Source organism: Chamaea fasciata, unplaced genomic scaffold (genome assembly GCF_029207755.1).
Source record: "Chamaea fasciata isolate MVZ Bird 193981 ecotype frontalis unplaced genomic scaffold, bChaFas1.0.hap1 SCAF_7, whole genome shotgun sequence".
Classification (NCBI taxonomy): Eukaryota; Metazoa; Chordata; class Aves; order Passeriformes; family Sylviidae; genus Chamaea; species Chamaea fasciata.
Window position 1 is genome coordinate 57,338,701 of NW_027094092.1, and position 17,740 is coordinate 57,356,440.

Consider the following 17,740-nt stretch of genomic DNA (forward strand, 5'->3'; position numbering starts at 1 on the left):
ATTTCTGTAAAAGAATCATGTGGTGCTGGAACACAAAATTGCAAAGGTTCATACAGGAGACAGGCTATAGGTCTGACATGGGACCAGCAAACAAAGTCAAAAGGCCAGTCCTCTCCTCTGCCTTCCAAATACTAAAATCTTAGAATGTGACAGAAACCTGTTGATTCTGACAGAGTTTAAATTATGCCACTATGAAGCCAAAGAAACAGAACACCTAATACTGGCAGAAAAAATAAGAAGCCCGGGACATCCCTGCTTCACAGAATCTCCTGAAAGTTTTTATATTCACAAAACCAGGCAGTAAATCCTAGAGGACCACAGAGGGGTAATGGATTTATGAGGTCTGAGAATCCCCAAATGAAGAGGTAGTTGAGCTAGTCAATTTTATTATTTTATCCCTGAAAGCTTAAATAATAAAAAAGTTAAAAAAAAAAAAAAGAGCAAGCGCCTACTAGAAAAGCAGTGTCAGTATGTGTCCTTTAGGCGTGTTTCTCTCCACACCTCTGGAAAGTCGTCTGGCATTTGACATAATTGGGAGGAAGAATTTTCTCCCCTGGCAAAGTCAATTAACTCCACTGTATTTGTATCATCTGTCAGAGCTGAATTTGCTCCCTTCTTCAAGTCTGACACAAGCTCCTACACCTACTTGACAGATCGAACAGCTTATATAGAAATTACTGTACTTTAAAGGGAAGTTCCACAGCTATGTCAAGTCAAAAGCTGCAAGACAAGAGGTGAGTGATTATTCTATTAGTATTACACTCCCCTGGAATATTAAAATACAGCCTAACTTTGTACTGAAGTTTAACCTTTTTCATGCAATTTGCTATTTCATTATGAAACTCCTTTAGTCTTCAATCATCAGAAACATCTGTAGAAAATTAAAGCAGGTCTTTTTCCTGCTCTGTGCTCTTGAACTGCTTAATTTCTCATACTAGGAAGATATATAAGCTCTTTGCTGTAATAAGAAATGTAAGAAACAGTGTGGGCCACTGCTTTAACGTACTGCCATAAACAGGTATATGCATGTTAATGCACTGAGTGTTAAAAAAAGCTTTTTTTCTAAAGGCTACATAAAATATTAGTGCTCTGTGAAACACCATTCAATGTGATGTCACCAGATTGCATGTCATGCAATAAGTCAATTGCCACATCTCATCACATTTTATAGGCATTATAGCTCAGGCCCAAACCCATCTCCCCTTAGCTCCAATTTAATGTTTGCTGTACATCAATGTATAAACCTCGTAATTAAAGGCAGCAGAGGACAAAAGGGTAACACACACCATGTGCTTAATGCAGTTCTCCAGTTAAAACATGAACACAAAGCAGCATGGTGGGTAATGCAGGAATGAAAACACTTCTCTACTGACATGCTTTTCCTCGTAATCAACCCTTAAAAGCAGACAGACCAGTAATGCAGCTCTCCCAGGTGGCAGCCAGGAACTGGGAGCACTCACTGGATGCACACCTCGGAAACAACCTCAAGGTCTCCGTGGACCTACACTCCACTGATTTTATGTCCCTGAGCAGCACTGAAGAGCACATCCCAGAAGAAAATGTCACGTCTATTTGGGCACAGACTTATTCTGAATTAAAACACCAAAGGCACTGGGAGACTGTTGAGAAAAGCAGTTTGGTCCAATAAGATCTTTCCTACCAGAATCAAGCTGACGTTTGTATTGAGCTGGTGGAGCAGTGCATCACCTCTGACAGGCTGCTGATGTGATTGAAGGGCAGAGAGCACGGAACTGTATTGATCTCTCAGCAGCAGGGCCAGCACTCCACACAGCTCACTTTGAAGTAGCCCCATACAAGTGCTGCATTATCTGCCTGGCGAGCGCCGTGCAGGTTTTCAAAGGCTTAAATAATGTTATGGCACATAAATCTCCTAAAGGCTAACCTGATGCCCTTTGGGAGTGAGAACTTCTTGTAGTACAAAGGTTCTACCAGTTGGAGCCATGGAAGAGCAAAATCCACAGGGAAAGCAGAGCTGGCTCTTCCCAGACCACCTCTGTGCTACTCCAACACAGGCTATGAGCCTGGGCTGCCCTAAAAGCCATCTCAAATACAGCCCCACACATAAATTTTACCACCAGTTTACCACCAGTTAAATCTCTATCAACGAAAAATGAAAACTCCTCTCTCTCTCTTTCTTCCCCCCCCTCCCCCATACAGAAAACATTCAATTTTTTCAAGGAAAATAATCTGGTAATATTTCCAGAGGAGTCCTGTGGGTCATCTTTCTGAGTTAGCTATCCTTCTGCATCAGCACTATTATCCCTCAACCCCCTGGAGTACAAAAGTTTCCACCGTATGCCCTGTCCATTTAATGCACTGCCACTGAAAATATTCTACACTTACCTATAGATTGAACCAATATCGATCTTAAATTTCTTTACCCCAAGAACTAACACTCCCCTCAGTGTCACACCCCAATCAAAAGCTCAACCTCACCTTTAGCTTTACAATAAAAGCAGGCAGTAATTTATTTTTTTTAAAGTACCATATTCAAATTCGTTTTCATAGGTGCTATGCAAAAAAAAAAATACTTAAGCATGATTTACACTGATAGACCTTAAGAAGTAAGTGTAAAAGGGAATTCATCATCCAAATAGGTATTTTCCCTGCAGGGATCTCATTTTATCCTAGTGATACTCAACAACTTTCATCTACCATTTGAAAGAAAATATAAAAGTCGCCCATTGCAGAATGAACATCTGTCCAAAAATCTGAGGGGGCTGGGGAAATGGATAAATGATTCAGACTAATCTGTGTAGCACTCACTAACACAGACTTTTTCCAGCTAGAGACGGCTTAATAGCAAAGGTCACACAGCCAGGAGCTAAGAACAGGTCACAAAAACACAGCACCACAAATTAATTAATACTGGAAACAACATAGATAATGGTGGTTGGTTTACAAAACCTGAGCTCTGGTTTCTTCTGCAGGTAAGGAGGTGGGCACCGACACAATGCAGTATTGAGTAGGGGAATTCAGAATTCACCCTGGTTTTCTGAAGTGAGTTCTCTGGGTGTTACATTCTCTTTTCTAGGGCAAAACACTGAGCTTCAGCTGCACCTGCTGAAAAAAATCACTGCACTGCCAGGCCTACAGAACACCTAATAACACAACAGCAATAACAGCAAGGAGTTATCACGTTGTAAATGATCCACAACAATATCTGCATACACACACAGGCATGCACAAACATATGTATCAATAAAATAATTCCAGCAGAAATGACAGCTTTCCTGGGTACACACATAAGCTCCTCAAAGCAGCTATTCCTGGCACCCTAAATCCCACCCTCTCCTTGGAAAAATTAATGGTACCACTGCAGTTTCTTCACCACGTTGTCAGGAAACAGAGTTTCGGGGAACTCTCATCCTCCCCTCTATCTACCCTCACCACGTGGCAGCTATTCTTCTGGAAGCACCCAAGCCATTTATTAGAGGAAAAGCAAAAATTGGAAGCAGCTCATGAAGAGAGAATTTAATCAACGAGTTTGTGTATAGGCTGGAGAAAAGGTGAAGGGAATCAAGGAACATGCATGTTTATTTAGATGTCACTTTCCTATTCAAGAAATTCTGCTAAATTTAGCATGTCTTCTGAATGTTTTTGGGGGTATTTTTGTTGTTGCTGTTTTAGTTTTTCGGTGGGGTTTTTTTTCTACATAAGAAATATTTTAAGGCCTCTGCTTTATTTGCATTTCTTGCTTTTCATATGGTTTTTGCTTTCTCAAGGAAACTGGCAGCTGAAACAGTGTTCTAAAAACAAGTCACAAACATTTAGCAGTGTTGCCATTTCAAACACCGGGCTCAGCTGAAACTGCCGTGTGGTAAGACGATGCTGTTTCAGCTGCTGGAGCCCTCAAAGGACAAAAAAAAAAATGCTGAATAAAACCAAAATATAAGTCATGAGTCAACAAAAACTCTGGGATTTGTTGCAAATAACATCCTTCAAAGCAGCCCAAAATAGAGGATGCACTGCTCTTTGCAGACACCAGGAGCCTGTACTATCACCTCCAGCCAGCCACTCCTGTTATTGTGGTTCTCTCTACTGGAAGCAGCAAGTTCTTCCCAGAACCTAATGCTGATATTTCAAACCAGATATTTCCATTTTTCAGATAATGAACCAAAGCAGCAATGGGAGGAAGAAAAAACCAAAAAGAAACAATGCACACGTGCAGGAGGCAGGAATGAAATGGACTCGTCCATAAGCATTGAAATCTCATCTATTGGCTCGCCCCATTCATAGTCTTTTTCTAAGGAGATAAAAATAGCATTAAAAGAAAATACATTGATTTTCTTTTCTTTTTCTGCTCTTCAATTCCCAGGGCAGACAGCCTGTAAAACCTGCTGCTGTAGTACATATGGGCAGCTGATCTGAGCCGAGAGCTCCAGGCAAGTTTTCAGCGTTTGTTTCGAAATACAGGAAAATCAACCAGCAGCCAACAGCTCCCAGAAAAGCCAAATACCTACAAACTCAGGGATGAAGAGCCTGCAGCACCAGCACAGGGCTCCACTGCCCAGCCTCTGTCCTACAGGTAGCTGCATTCCTTTGCTCCATTTGCAAACATCCCTGAGCCATTGCTCCTCAATTATATAGAAGAGCCTGTGATTGCACACAGTTCATCCTCTGTGTCGCAAAAGAAAGCATCCACCAAGACTGCCCAAGGGCAGGAACATTAAAGGCACTTCTGTAAGGTCTAATCCTGTTCCCACTGAAGCCACTACAAATTCTTCTGCCAGGGCTGGGTGCAGAACTGGACCTGTGTGGAGCTTTTATTTATTTTTAAATCTATCACCCTCAGCACTCAAAACAAGTTCAATGGGAATTTTTCAGAATAGTGTTTTGACACCAGAGCCAAAACCAAGTCAGGGAACATGTGAACTTCCTACAGCTCCTTGGAGAAGGCAGGGAAGGAGTCTGGAGGTGTTAACTGTGAGAACTTGTGAAAATGGTGAGGAGGCAGCTGCACTTAGCTATCCTTGCTGTCATCTCCAGGGTCTGTTATGACACTGTCAATTGCTCAGATGTTTGTAGAACTGGACAACACCAATTTTGTATTTTCTCCTGCTAGTCCAAGCTTTTCCAAGGCCTGAATAAATTGAGTAAATACAACAAAACTAAAAAATCTATGGAGCACTTCTGGGTGAGCAAAAAAAGAGAGAGAGGTAATAAATGCAAAATACAAAAATAACAACTTCAGTGCTCTTAGACAAAAGTCAGAAGATCAAGAAGGATCCTGTGGTCCAAACTGCTCAAGGTAAGGGACATCTCAGTCACAGCAGACTCCTGAAAGCAAACTCCCCGTTGCACTCACACCTTCACAATACTTGCCTTGCTTCTGGGGAGAAAAAGAGCAGGATGCACCTACATCATGGAACAAGGGAAAAAATAAAAAAGGCAAGATATGGTTTCCATATTCCAGATTGTTTGCAGACTCTGTATCTGTGGGACTTTTCATTCCAAAATTAACTGTGTGCTGAAGAGAGTCTGGAACAGCAGAGCCTTTATGCTTCCAAGTTTTGAGATGGCCTCAGAGTGCAAAATCTCTTCTCTCTCATTTCTGGAATAGTTTTTGACAATTAGTAGACTCAATGACCACAGAGCAAGAAGTCTGCCCAATCCATCAGGGTCTAAATGTGAAAAGAGGGGGAAGAGAGAGAGAACCTTCTAATGACAGGAAGGGGAGAAGAGGTGTAGAATTTTTTTGGCTTTATTCAGGAGCATTTCCTCATGAATTCTGGAAGAGAGTCAGAAAATAAAGATAGCAGCCAGCACTCACCTCCTGCATCTTTTTAAGGGAGAACTAGACAAATGCAGCAGTAGCAAATAAAGGAAACCATAAGTAACCTTCTCTGTGCAAGGCAGACAATACCCCAGTAGAGAGAGCTGGCACAAACCCAAGGTATAGAGGCTGCTTGGTAAATTCTCAATAAATATTAAAAACACAACTATGCTGATATTGGCATTTTTTCCCAAGTTGATGGAAAAATTAAAGCATGGGTCGATGCTCCTGAGAACAGAGGAGTCAGTAAGATTCCCAGGTTTAGGGGAAAGAACAAAGAGATGGAGAAACTATTATCTTGAATCTCAATTAATGTCAACAGATTCCGGAGATGAGAGAAAAGTGCCTGCACTGGAGCCAGGACCTCAGCACCTTTTCCATCTTTCCAGAAAGGCTCACCCAGCTTTCAGAGGTGCAGAGCAGAGGTGCCTGGAATCCAGGCTAGTGGAATGATGCCAGCAAGACACAGGACCTCCTCTTTCTACAGGTTTCACCCTCTTTCTCTTCTTCTATGTATATATATTCCTCTGCAGAGGAATAGTGGAGACCAAGTAGACAATCACCACCAGATATCATTAGGATGTTGAAGAGTCTGCACGCTTTGCTCACTTTTAACATCATCTTAGAAGAAACACCACCAGGACAAGAGCTGACTTGATCCCTAAGCAAAAAAAGCTACACCTGTAAAAAACCTGGATTGATGGGTCATTAAAAGTGGTGATTAAAATATCTTTTTTTTTTTTTTTTTAAAGAAATATTTAAAATACAGAATAACACAACCATTTCCTGGACAAAAGTAACCAAGCCCGATGTAGCAAGTGTATTACATCAGCCTCCATAATAAATCTAACGTGCTAATATTTTCAACACTGTATTTGTTCTTGCACACTTTCGAATTACTCCAACACTAATTTAAACAAATCCTTTCACTGAAGAAAATGTCAATGTATCAAAACCATTTTTTAAACTAATGAGTTTCCTATTTTACAAAGCAATTACTTTTAGTACTGAAAAGGTTTCCATGGCACCCTCCACTTTCAGCTGACAAATATCAGCAATAGCTGGATTTAAAACAAACAAACTGAAACCTCCAAATCAGGAGAGTTTGACTCAAGGAAAAACATTAAATGTTTTCAAGCAGAAGCATTGAAAAACTTAGTGAAAGAAAAAAAGTATGCACGCACACCTGCTTTTCTATCAATCTAAGCAGGAAACCATTTCACTGCAGCATCATAAGTAGAAGAAAAGTGCTTATTAAAACATTAATCACAGTCCATTATATTCTGACTCCCTGCCAGAAGTTCCCATTACATCACTGAAAATATCTATTAACCAAAACCTGATTCTGACAAGTTACAGAAGTGTAGTGTTTAGGATTTAGTAATGTAAAAGTCAGTTTTAGAAGAACAGTTACACAATTGATTTTGCAGCGGCAAGCAACTATAATTAATTGTTTTTGTGACATTTATTACTGCAGTGGGGTTGATTTAACTGGTGTTTCTACTGTAAAATTATTAAAAAATTATTTCAAACTTCATCTACTTTTATTAAACACATTTATTGTGAAGGTATTTAATACCCGGAGCTGGCTAAACAATTTTAAAACGTGCTGGATATACCAGTGCATGTAAAACTGCATTGTCTTGTGTAAATATGGGCCTTGTTTAGAACCATGTCTCACAGGAAATTATGCCAAATGAAAACCATCTCTCCTTCTCCTCTCCCACTGAAAAGGATTTATGTTTTTACATTTAATACCAGTTAAAGAAACAAAAATATGGTGGCGTTACCTTCAAGCCTGAGCAATGGCTCAGCTGCGAAGTCCCATTATGTTCAAACCTCTGCTTTGTTATTAGAAACACAGCCCAACTCAAATGCTTCAGTTTGGAAGAGGGAGAAGTGAACAACTCAATTCTTGCTGGAAGTCTGGCACTACATGTCTTGTTTACCTAGAACAGTTTTCAAGTAACTACTAGCAAGGCTTTAAAACCAAAGCCATGAAATTGGTTCCTAAATGCGTGTACATAATCTCCAGCCAACCATTTTAACTGTGGGTACTTTACCCCCTGTAAGCAGAACCAGTAACAAAAAAAATAAATCAGAAATAGCTATAATGCATGATAGGAAACCAATATTATGTATTTTGCCCCCCTGACCCTACATACAGGAGTCTCCAAAAGGTACCTGAGATAATAACCTTTAACCTGTCCTTGAACGTCTTCCAATTTCAAAGATCTAAAGAGCTTCAGTGAAGCTTCTAGGGTCCCCCTCCATTTCCAAGCACTCCCTTCCATGCAGCAGCTCTGGTCTCAAGTTACCCCGAAAATCTCTGCCGTTCCACCAAGTGTGACAGCCATCAGGGACAGATGTACAAACTGTTGGAATGGAAGGTGCCAGAAACTCCAATTCTTATGGGTGTGGAAGACTTGGATGTTTAGGGGGGTTTTTTGGTTGGTTTTTTTTTTTTTAATTTTTTTTTTCAAGGAAACTGGGAAAAATAGAGAAGTGAACACACCTGTGATATCATTAACACTTAAGAAAAGTTCTCTGGATCCACTTTTCCCTCCAATGTGATCTGAGAGACCATGGGGTCATTATCAAAATAAGAAAACAGAGACTGCCAGCCCAACCCTTAAAAACCTTGTCATCCATCATTATCAGGATTGAGAGCATTTACCTACATAGGATGAAATACATCAATGGAATTACTGACTTTGGCAACTGACCTGCTCCTCCAGGAAGAGATCCCTCATTCCTACCACTAAGCACTCTTCAGAAGAGCTTTAAGCATAATAGAGTCCTTCAACAAAGCTATCTGAAGGGGGTTAAAGAATCACAAACTACTGCTTCAAAAGCTGCAGAGAGCTTCAAGCAACACACCTCCCCATGCTTCCCTCTGCCATTTAACGAAACTCGTAATTCATCTTTACAGCCACTTGATACCTGAACAAAATTTTCATTCAGAATGCTGCTTTACAACTGTATTTATCAGTGTCACTGGATTTATTTTCCTCTTTATGGGTCTGTTTTGCTGGTTGTCTCTGGTTAAATATTTTCATCTTATATAACCCCCCCCTTCTTAAAACAACAATGTTGAAGGGCTTAGGAAGCCTCTCTCTCCTTCTTTCCACACTTCTTTTCTGAATTTTTATTACAATGAATCTTTACAAATGCTTCAGAAGGCAAAGTCAAATAGGATGCTCATCGCCTTTCTACTTCAACTACATCTGAGACTTAATAGTTTAAGATTACTGCATCCAAATAGACCCTTCAGGAGAAAATGCCAGGGTTTTCTTAGACTGCCCCAGAGCAAGTCCTTGTTGTGCTATCTCTCCTGACAGCCAAGCACACAGCAGGAGCAATGCCCAGGTGTTGATGAAGAGGAGGAGCTCAGCAATGGGCTTCCATGAGCTCCCACATTCCCCATGAGGCAGATTTTGCTGCCCATGATTGTGTTCCTGCCTCTGTACTCTAACACCGGGCTTAAAGAAAGCAGTTGGGAGCTCTGTCCCAGGAAGAACTACAAAAACTGGAGGACAGTGAGGCCCTGCTGTTGTTGAAGTGAGAGATAATCAGGACAGATCTCTCCTGCATGTGCAAAACATATTGTTTTTCTTGTGGCAACCACACAATTCCCAGTGCAATTACCCATCTGGCTGAGGAGCCAGAGAAAGACTCAAAAAGGGCAACATGACGGAGTGCAGGAGAAGCAAGAAAGGAAAAGTGTAAAGAAAAGGAAAATACTGAGCACAAAAACCATTGATCTCAAATTTACCCCATAATTTCAGAGATGCAACAGAAGTCCTAAAACTTCACTTCTACCAAAACACAGCAGCTAAGGAGGAAAGCCTGTGGCCATACCAAGTCACAAGAGAACCAGACATCAATAGCAATATTAATGCAGGGGATGGAGGGAAGGATGAAAGCAAAGAAGGGCTTTCAATAACAGATAAGAACTGTCACAGACAATCAGGTCCTTTTAAGTGGCTGGTAGTAACAAGGCTTTGATTTGCTGAGACATAAAGAGCAGAGAGAATAGGGCATTTGGCCCACACAATTGCTGGATGCCTCCTGACGAATTATCATCCATCAGCAGACGGCTTTGCCTGACACCTTTCAGCTGCCCACTTAGCAGCACTGCCTCCACACCTGCAGAGACAACTCAGGGTTTGCCTCCTACAAATCCTCAATAATAAAGCCAATATTACCATCCTGATTTTTGGAAGAAATTTGAAATATTTACTGCTTGATCCCGTAGCACAGTTTGCAGACAAATCTCCGTCCCGTTAAGCCTCTGATTTTTCATTTTTCCTCTTCATATTGTAAGTGTTTTAATGAATGGATGATTTAGTATTCGGCAAGCCCACACTACAGAAAGACTATTCTGGAATAAATGGTGTAATTACATTTCCTACAGCGACCTTGTAATCTCACGAGTATTTATTCTAGACTAAACAGCCTTACTCAGCTGCCCTGTGTCTGATTGTCGATGAAAGAAGCTTGTTTGACAACTGCTTCGAGCAGAAACATATTTTTTCCATGATTGCATGAAAAAGTGAAAAAACATTACCAGACCGGTATTCCGAGCGCACAGACTCATGTTAGATCGATGAGTTAATTTTGAAGCCAAACGCCAACAAAAACAATCACCATGGACATTCTGCTGTCAGGGCTAGCTTTTGAGGTGAATTTAGTGGTACACACAGAGCTATAGCCAGCTTTACATATAAGAAATTGTGTGGTATATGCAGGCTTCTTTCTTTGTTTCTTTATATATTTTCCATATTCTCTTCTTTTATACCCCTCCCGAGACCTTTTACAGTTACAGAACCCACACTATACCCACAGGTGGGCGGGCAGGAAGCAAAACTCTCCATTTCATAAGCAGTCCACTTTTAATATATTCAATTGCTAATGACCTTGACAGAAGAGCTCCATGCAAACCACCATATTCTACGGGGTGTCGTTTGAAATGTTCGTAGACTTTTTTGCCAGAAAGCTGATTCCTTAAACAGTAAGATTTCAGACTTTACTAAAGGCTGCACTCCTTGATTTCCATTCAGCTGGAAAAATTGGCGCTAATCTACCTCCCCTAGATTAAATTTGCATCCTTCCAAAATCCTAAAATGAAGGCTGTAGGATGTCTGTGGAATGCTAAAGCAATACCAGGCAGTTTCTATATCAAACCAGGTTTAAGATGGTTTACAGGCAGTTCTGTTGCCTTGTTCCCTCCTGCCCTGGAAGAGACAGCACACTTGGCCATATTCACAATTTCAAAAGAAGGCACCCACACAGTGCTTGTTTGACCATTCACAGGTTTTTATTTAATTATTCATGATAAAATGAACAACAACAAAAAAAGGCTGTATGGAAAACTGAGTAGCTGAGTCTTTAAAGCAATAATCACTCCTTATTTGCCCATTCTCATTCATTAGGTACCCCATGCAGGACTCTGCAGCAGACAGAAACCTCTACTGAGGATCTGGCCCTGCAACAGGAGACTCTGGGAAATTCAGACCATATGCCTTGGTAGCCAAGAGAATTCCTGCAAGGAGTGCAGCCCTCTATGTGCCCTCCAAACCAAGACAAGCTTCCCTTGCTCTTACTCAATCTTTTGACTCTGACTACTGAGCTTATTGAGAGACTATAGATTCCATTAAAAGGAGCAGAATGAATTCAGTGTTCAAAACCAATGGGCCAAAGCAGATCAAATCAGCCCTTCATTTGTGGCTTTTCTCCTTTTCCAAGATTCAAGAAATATCTGCATACCCCAGTGACAGAGCAGATGTGAAAAATCACCTGCTATGACTTTTAAAGCCCAGCGGTCCTGTCACCCATTCAAAATCAATTCTCAGTTATTTCACTGCCTCGAACCCTACACCGACACTGACAGGGTTCTAGCAGAAGCTAATCCAGCCAAAGACCAGCTCAGCTATGTTGTAAGAATAGTTTGGAGACCATCCTGACTATTGCCTCACTTAACAACAAAAAAAAAAATCCCAATGACTGACAGCAAAGAAGTTACACGAGTCATTTCTAGATTAAGTGCCAGAACTCTACATGTGTTTCAAATTACACTACAACACTGTACAACAAAGAAATATGCAGAAATTTTCCACTTAAAGTGAAGGTTAAAAATTAAACACTAACAAAGTTCTAGCACATATGAAATCCAACCTCATCTTAATGCGAAATTTAAAATGTCTGAGCTGTCCTACATTAGGAAAAAAGGAATGAATCAATGCAGTTGTTCATAAGAAAAAGCAGCAGGCTAAAACATGTTCATTGTATGTACAGATTTTCACAGTACTCCCACTCTCCTTCAGTACTTACCCCCTCAGCTCTTAAAATGACATTCTGTTTAGATTTCACTTTTAATTTATCAAAGTATATTACCTATCCTCATTAGATTAGTGCTCACTACTGAACTTCATTTTCTGCATCTTATTTAAACAAAACGCTAACCAGGGTGCTCCTAACAACATGGTTATGCATGAACACAAGTTGATAGATCAAAGGGAAGTCACATTTTTCCCTAAAGAAAAGATTTTTGGGGCAAATCTGATTTTTTTTATACACATAAATGTATATTCAGGTTGGATCTCTCCAAAGCTAAGTAGGCAAACATGATTTTATTTTAAGCAGCCGAGGCTTGATTTGATTACAAGGTCTGCTGCAAAGAGAAATTTTTAACCTGACTCGCAAATTACCTCAATTTTATGAGAATGGTGAAGATATGACTGGCATTGTGTTGAGTATGATCCACTTTGGATTACAAGAGACTGTTTCTAAACCTTGAGTCATAAAAATTGTGTATCTTTATCCAAAAGGCTAATCACATAAGCAGATTTTCAATTTATAGTCAGTTTTTTAAGTAGCTTGTGTATGGCTCTTCACAGCTGTAAAACTCAGTGGCCACTCCTGTTATACAGACTTACAATTACTGCCAGGAATGTCTTTACATTCTTCAGGACCTCCAAAAAAACATCAATTGAATCCTCAGGGGCTTTTTTTGTTTTGTTTTTCCTTTAGAATCAAAACTACATATCAAACCTACATCTTTAAAGCAACACACTACTTTCCATCCCCATCCTGGGTTATTCTTTCACTACTTGGCATGTCAGCTTGTTATATTTTTCATTTCTTTTGTTTTCCAGTAAGAAAAATGCAGACCTCCAACCACACAAATTCAGCATGCTCAGCTAAAACACCAGGAAGAAAAAAAAAAAATAAAATTAAGAGAGACAGGCCTTTTTTGCCAATCTAAGAAAACCTCCAAGTGAAGTACTGGCAGCAAGTGCCCAAGCACCCAGGTGCTCCTCATGTTCCCTTGCAGCCACACACCTCGGCTCCCCAAAAGACAATTCAACGGATTTGCACCCATTTGAACCAAAAGGTGACACTTCCCACTTCAGTCCAAACTAACAGTTCGTGGTGACAGCAGAAGTGCCAGCAGAGCCCTTGATAAGACAGGGATCTCTCTCCAAACACTTCAATAGGTTGCCCTCAGCTCCATGCAGAAACCAACCATTTCCCCATGCACGTCCCTGAACACTTCAGTGACCCAGAGCATTGACGCAGGCACGCACAGCCGGGGCTGTAAGTCATCATGGAGGGACAGGCAGCTGCAGAAGCTGCCCCCAGGATGGGCATGTTCCAGTCATCCAAGACCCCATTTTCCTCCAAGGGCAGCACCACATGTTTGAGAGATGCTCTCACACATCCTCTCCCCTTTTCCAAGTCACGTTTCCATCTGACAGCTGAGACAGGCATGAGCTGGACCTCGACTCTGAACAACCAAAGTGACCTTCATGGGGGGCTGAAGGACACAAACCTCTAACACATTATACCAAATCATTTGTGTTGGGGAAAAAAAAAATTCTAAATCTTCATTATTCTCAGATTTCCAACACCCCAACAAAAATGCGTAAGGATGCTAATGCTTTCCTGCAGTACTTAGGGAAAAAAAAGAAATTTTACATCCCCGGGGAAACTGAAAACAAATTTTTAAGAACAATTTGAACATAAATTTCCTTTTTTGCAAAATATGCAAACTCTACACAGAAGAGCAGTGGAAAAATGCAAAATCAAATTTATGGTCTCCTCATGAAGTTTTTTGAAAAGCCTAATAAGCAAATAATACAAGTCATCTTAAAAAAGCTTTTTTTTTTTAATTATAAAAGATTCTTTACAAATGTTCTACATGACCCCTTAAGTATTCATCCTTTTTTTTTTTTGCTCTTTGCTAAAACCTTCTTGCCAGCTGTGTCCTTCACTACAGCAGCTCACTAAGAAAAAAATGCTGAAACTTAAAGCAAGTCTTACAGAAGGTAAGAGGTTAAGGAATATTCAAAAAACTCATTCTACTGAGTGTTTTGAAGATTAAAAAAAAGTATCTTTAAGAAAAAAAGTCAATAAATTATGTTACCTGGAGTGAATTCAAAGTTACCAGGTTGACAATTGTCTTTTCAATAGTTTTGGCTCTGGAAACTCAGATAAAAGCCTGCACATTTGAGGGAACTATTTAGCAGCAATAAATGCCAGGCTACAAAGTTATTAACAGGAAAATGAAAACAAGGAGAAACAAAAATTTAAAAAAAAAAAAAAAAAAACAAAAAAAAAAACCAAAAAACAAACAAACAAAAAAAAAAAAAACAAAACAAAAAAAAAACCAAGAACAATTAAATACAATCATAGAATGGTTTGGATTGAAAGGGACCTTAAAGACAAAGAAGTTCCAACCCCCCTGCTATGGGTAGGGATGCCACCCACTAGGCCAGGTGGCTCAAAGCCCCAACCAGCCTGGCCTTTTGTAAGTGCAAAAGAACAGGAAACTAAAAATCTTTCGCTGGAGAGGTTTACATTGTGCCCAGCTCTTCTGCCTCACCCAGGCAGCTGTATGCAGCTGCCTGAAAAGCCCCAAAGCAGGGACAGAGGCACATTAGTTAAGCATTCATCATCAACAGGAAATGCGCATGAGTTCATATAAACACAGAAACACAAATATATAAACCCAGAGCCCTGCACTGCTTAAGGTATTTCAGACACCCCATGGAATAGGGTTAGAGCTGTACTGGCTGGGAACCCACAGCACTGATGTATTTGTTTTGGAATGGCAAACAGCCTCGGGACTCAGAAGAACTCTTCTGGTGGGCACCACCGACCCACCCACCCACCCAGCCGTGAGCCTCCCGTGGCTGCCGCAGCCGCCCCACAGCCCTCGGCTCCTTCATCACCTCCAGAGCCAAGCCCAACACGCCTGGCTGGTCCTGCTTGCAGGAGGAAAACGACACATTTAAAAGTGTCTCCAAGAAAAGACTGTGGCACTGTTTGCAAACCCTGCTCCGAATACACTCCCACACAGACGCTGCAGGGTTCAAAGGGTTTTGCTCCGCGAAGTGCTGGGCTGCCTCAGAGCCCGTGCTAGTGAACGCAATGGACACAGATGACAGTGTTCCTGATGGATTTGGACACCAGCATTCCTGGGGCACAGGCAAAGGGAAGCCTCCCTGCAGAATCTTTTTCTTGTTTGTGATGAGGCTGAGGGGTCCTCCAAGCTCCCCTCACACTGGAGGTCCCTCACAGCTGTGCTCCACCCAAACAGGTGGCGAAGGCTGAACCAGGCTCTGCCCAAGTTTAAACTCCTAATTAATACTTGGTTGCAGAAGCTTGATACCAGATAATAAAAATTACAGGCATCAGGAGGACACAAACAGTAAAAATGGAGACAGTCTCAATTCCAGACAGCCTTCAGTTTTCTGAAGCACCATTAGGTTGCTTATTTACCTAAGTCTATCAACCTCTGTCATTTTCTGGATGAGATACGACTTTTCCCATGCCAGTGAACTAGCTGGGATTCCTGTTTGGATTTCAGTGGTCTCCGAAACTGCACACTAAATTTCCCCAACTTTGTTCAGTACTTTGTGGCTTCACTTTTCCCAGATTGCACAGCCAAACACAAACAGTTATTTTTTAAACTCTTTCTTGCCTTGCCAGCCTGCACATTCTTTCTGCCATGCAGTTTTCCAGGCACTGGGAAGTGCTGATGACCTTGAGGGTCAGCCCGTGATGAGTTGTGTGACACTCCCCCAGTAGCTAGTGCTCAGGTGGCATTTCAGCTACAAACACATCTCTAGAGAGCAGAGACATCACTTCTGGACTTCCCAAATTCCCTTACCCAGGCACAGAAGGCTCCCAAATCCCCTTCCAAACGTGGCTGCACACCACGGTGCCGCCAAGCTGCTGGACCAACCCTGCATTATGTTTTTTGACAAAGTTAAGCTCTGTGCTTCATTTCTCACAAACACAGTTTGACTGTAGACAGCAGCCGACAAGTAAATCTACCCTTTTCCATGGCAAACAGCCCAACTTTAATATTTTTACTGGCTTACAGCTGGGTAAATTAAGCCCCAGATTTTTATTTATTTATTTTTTAATACCGTGCAACTGAAAATGAACAGCTACTTCACTACGACTGCCAAGGACAACCTTAAAAACACTAATGCAATCCAGTCCAGCTCTCAATAGATCTATAAAGGCAAGAGGACCAAAAATTGCAGCTTATCCACCCAAACAAAATGTTGGTTGGGCAGGAAGTCTAATGTTTCATTAAGATCCTCTTAAAAAAAAAAAAAAAAAAAAAAAAAAAAAAAAAAAAAAGGAAAGAAAAAGCCCCATCCCTGGCAATCTGAAGATGGTAACAATCCCAGCTATAATGCCATGAAATGGGAATTAAAATGTGCTGATTTACTTACCCCAGCCTTCCCAACAATTCAGGCTCTGGAACTTGTGGTCCATATGTCTCCACTTGCAGAGGCTGATACTCGTACAAAGTTTCCTCTAACTTTTGAATGGGAGCTAATGAAATATGCTGACCCTGTTGAAAAAAAAAAAAAAAAAGAAAAGAAATAGTAAAATATTTCTACATATGGGTCAAGGTTTTGTTTAGACTTTTTTTTTACATGCAATATAAGAACAAGCATTAACTTGGTCCAGACAAACATCCTCCCAACTAAGAACATACTGTTCACTGCATCACTCACTTCTTCATGATTTAGTTTTTTTTTATTGGGACCTACAGATTGGAAGTGATGTTTCATTAGCTGTAATTGTTTGGACAAGAAGGAAGAGAGGAAGAAGCTTTATTCAGGACAAGTTTACTATCTGAGTACAGCTGCTTCCAGTGTCACTAGTAAAATTATTATTAGGCACTGATTTCATTATCTGAAGTACTATCAAACAAACGTCCCTGAACAACCCCACTTGATTCTGTAATCAATGATTTCCTGAAAGCCCTAATTAGAAAGGGAAGCCACTTGCCTTCCTCTCCACAAGCTTTGTAAGCTCCCATACATAATGGCTCTCAAGATAGACTTTCACAGAGCCATACAATTAATTCATTCAGCAAATTCCCATTTGTTTCATAACTAAAAATATAGAAACACACAAACACGAAGCTTTCACTCCAGATGGTACTTTTGCAAGCCCTTCAGACCACTGAGAAACAGCGAGACATTTCCACACCCCTCTCCGCCAAGTCCCTATCACTCGGAGCTCTCACAAAACAGGAGACTTGTGGCTGGGAAGGAGGGGGTCAGGAGGATATGAGATGGAGCCAAAGTTAACAGATGTTGCTGCGTGACATTCTACACTGATTTGTTGATCTTTCACACAGTTTCAATTTTCTACTGTATTCTATGGTGCTCACAAAAATTAGCAGCAGCAGCAAAAAGACAGAGCACCGTGAGCCGCCCCAAAACAGCCTGGCTTTCCCTGTAGAAATTGAGCTTCCCATCTGCAAAATGCAGGAATTCAGCAAAGTAGTAGTATTGTTTTTGTAGACATTTTGTCTGAAACAGGAGATGGGAAGCTTTCCATGGTGTAATGCCATGTATAACCCTGGCTCCCACTGGTGATCACTTACTGAGCTGAGCTTCCCTGGGG

General features: G+C 40.9%; 1 protein-coding gene across 1 annotated transcript in view; it reads right to left on the reverse strand.

Moving 5' to 3' along the window:
- MNAT1 (MNAT1 component of CDK activating kinase) overlaps positions 1–17,740 on the reverse strand; it is a 116,521-nt gene that overhangs the window by 18,092 nt on the left and 80,689 nt on the right. The window contains exon 7 of the mRNA XM_066189016.1: positions 16,552–16,673. Coding sequence (XP_066045113.1) covers positions 16,552–16,673 — 122 coding nt within the window. The remainder of the gene's footprint in view (positions 1–16,551; positions 16,674–17,740) is intronic.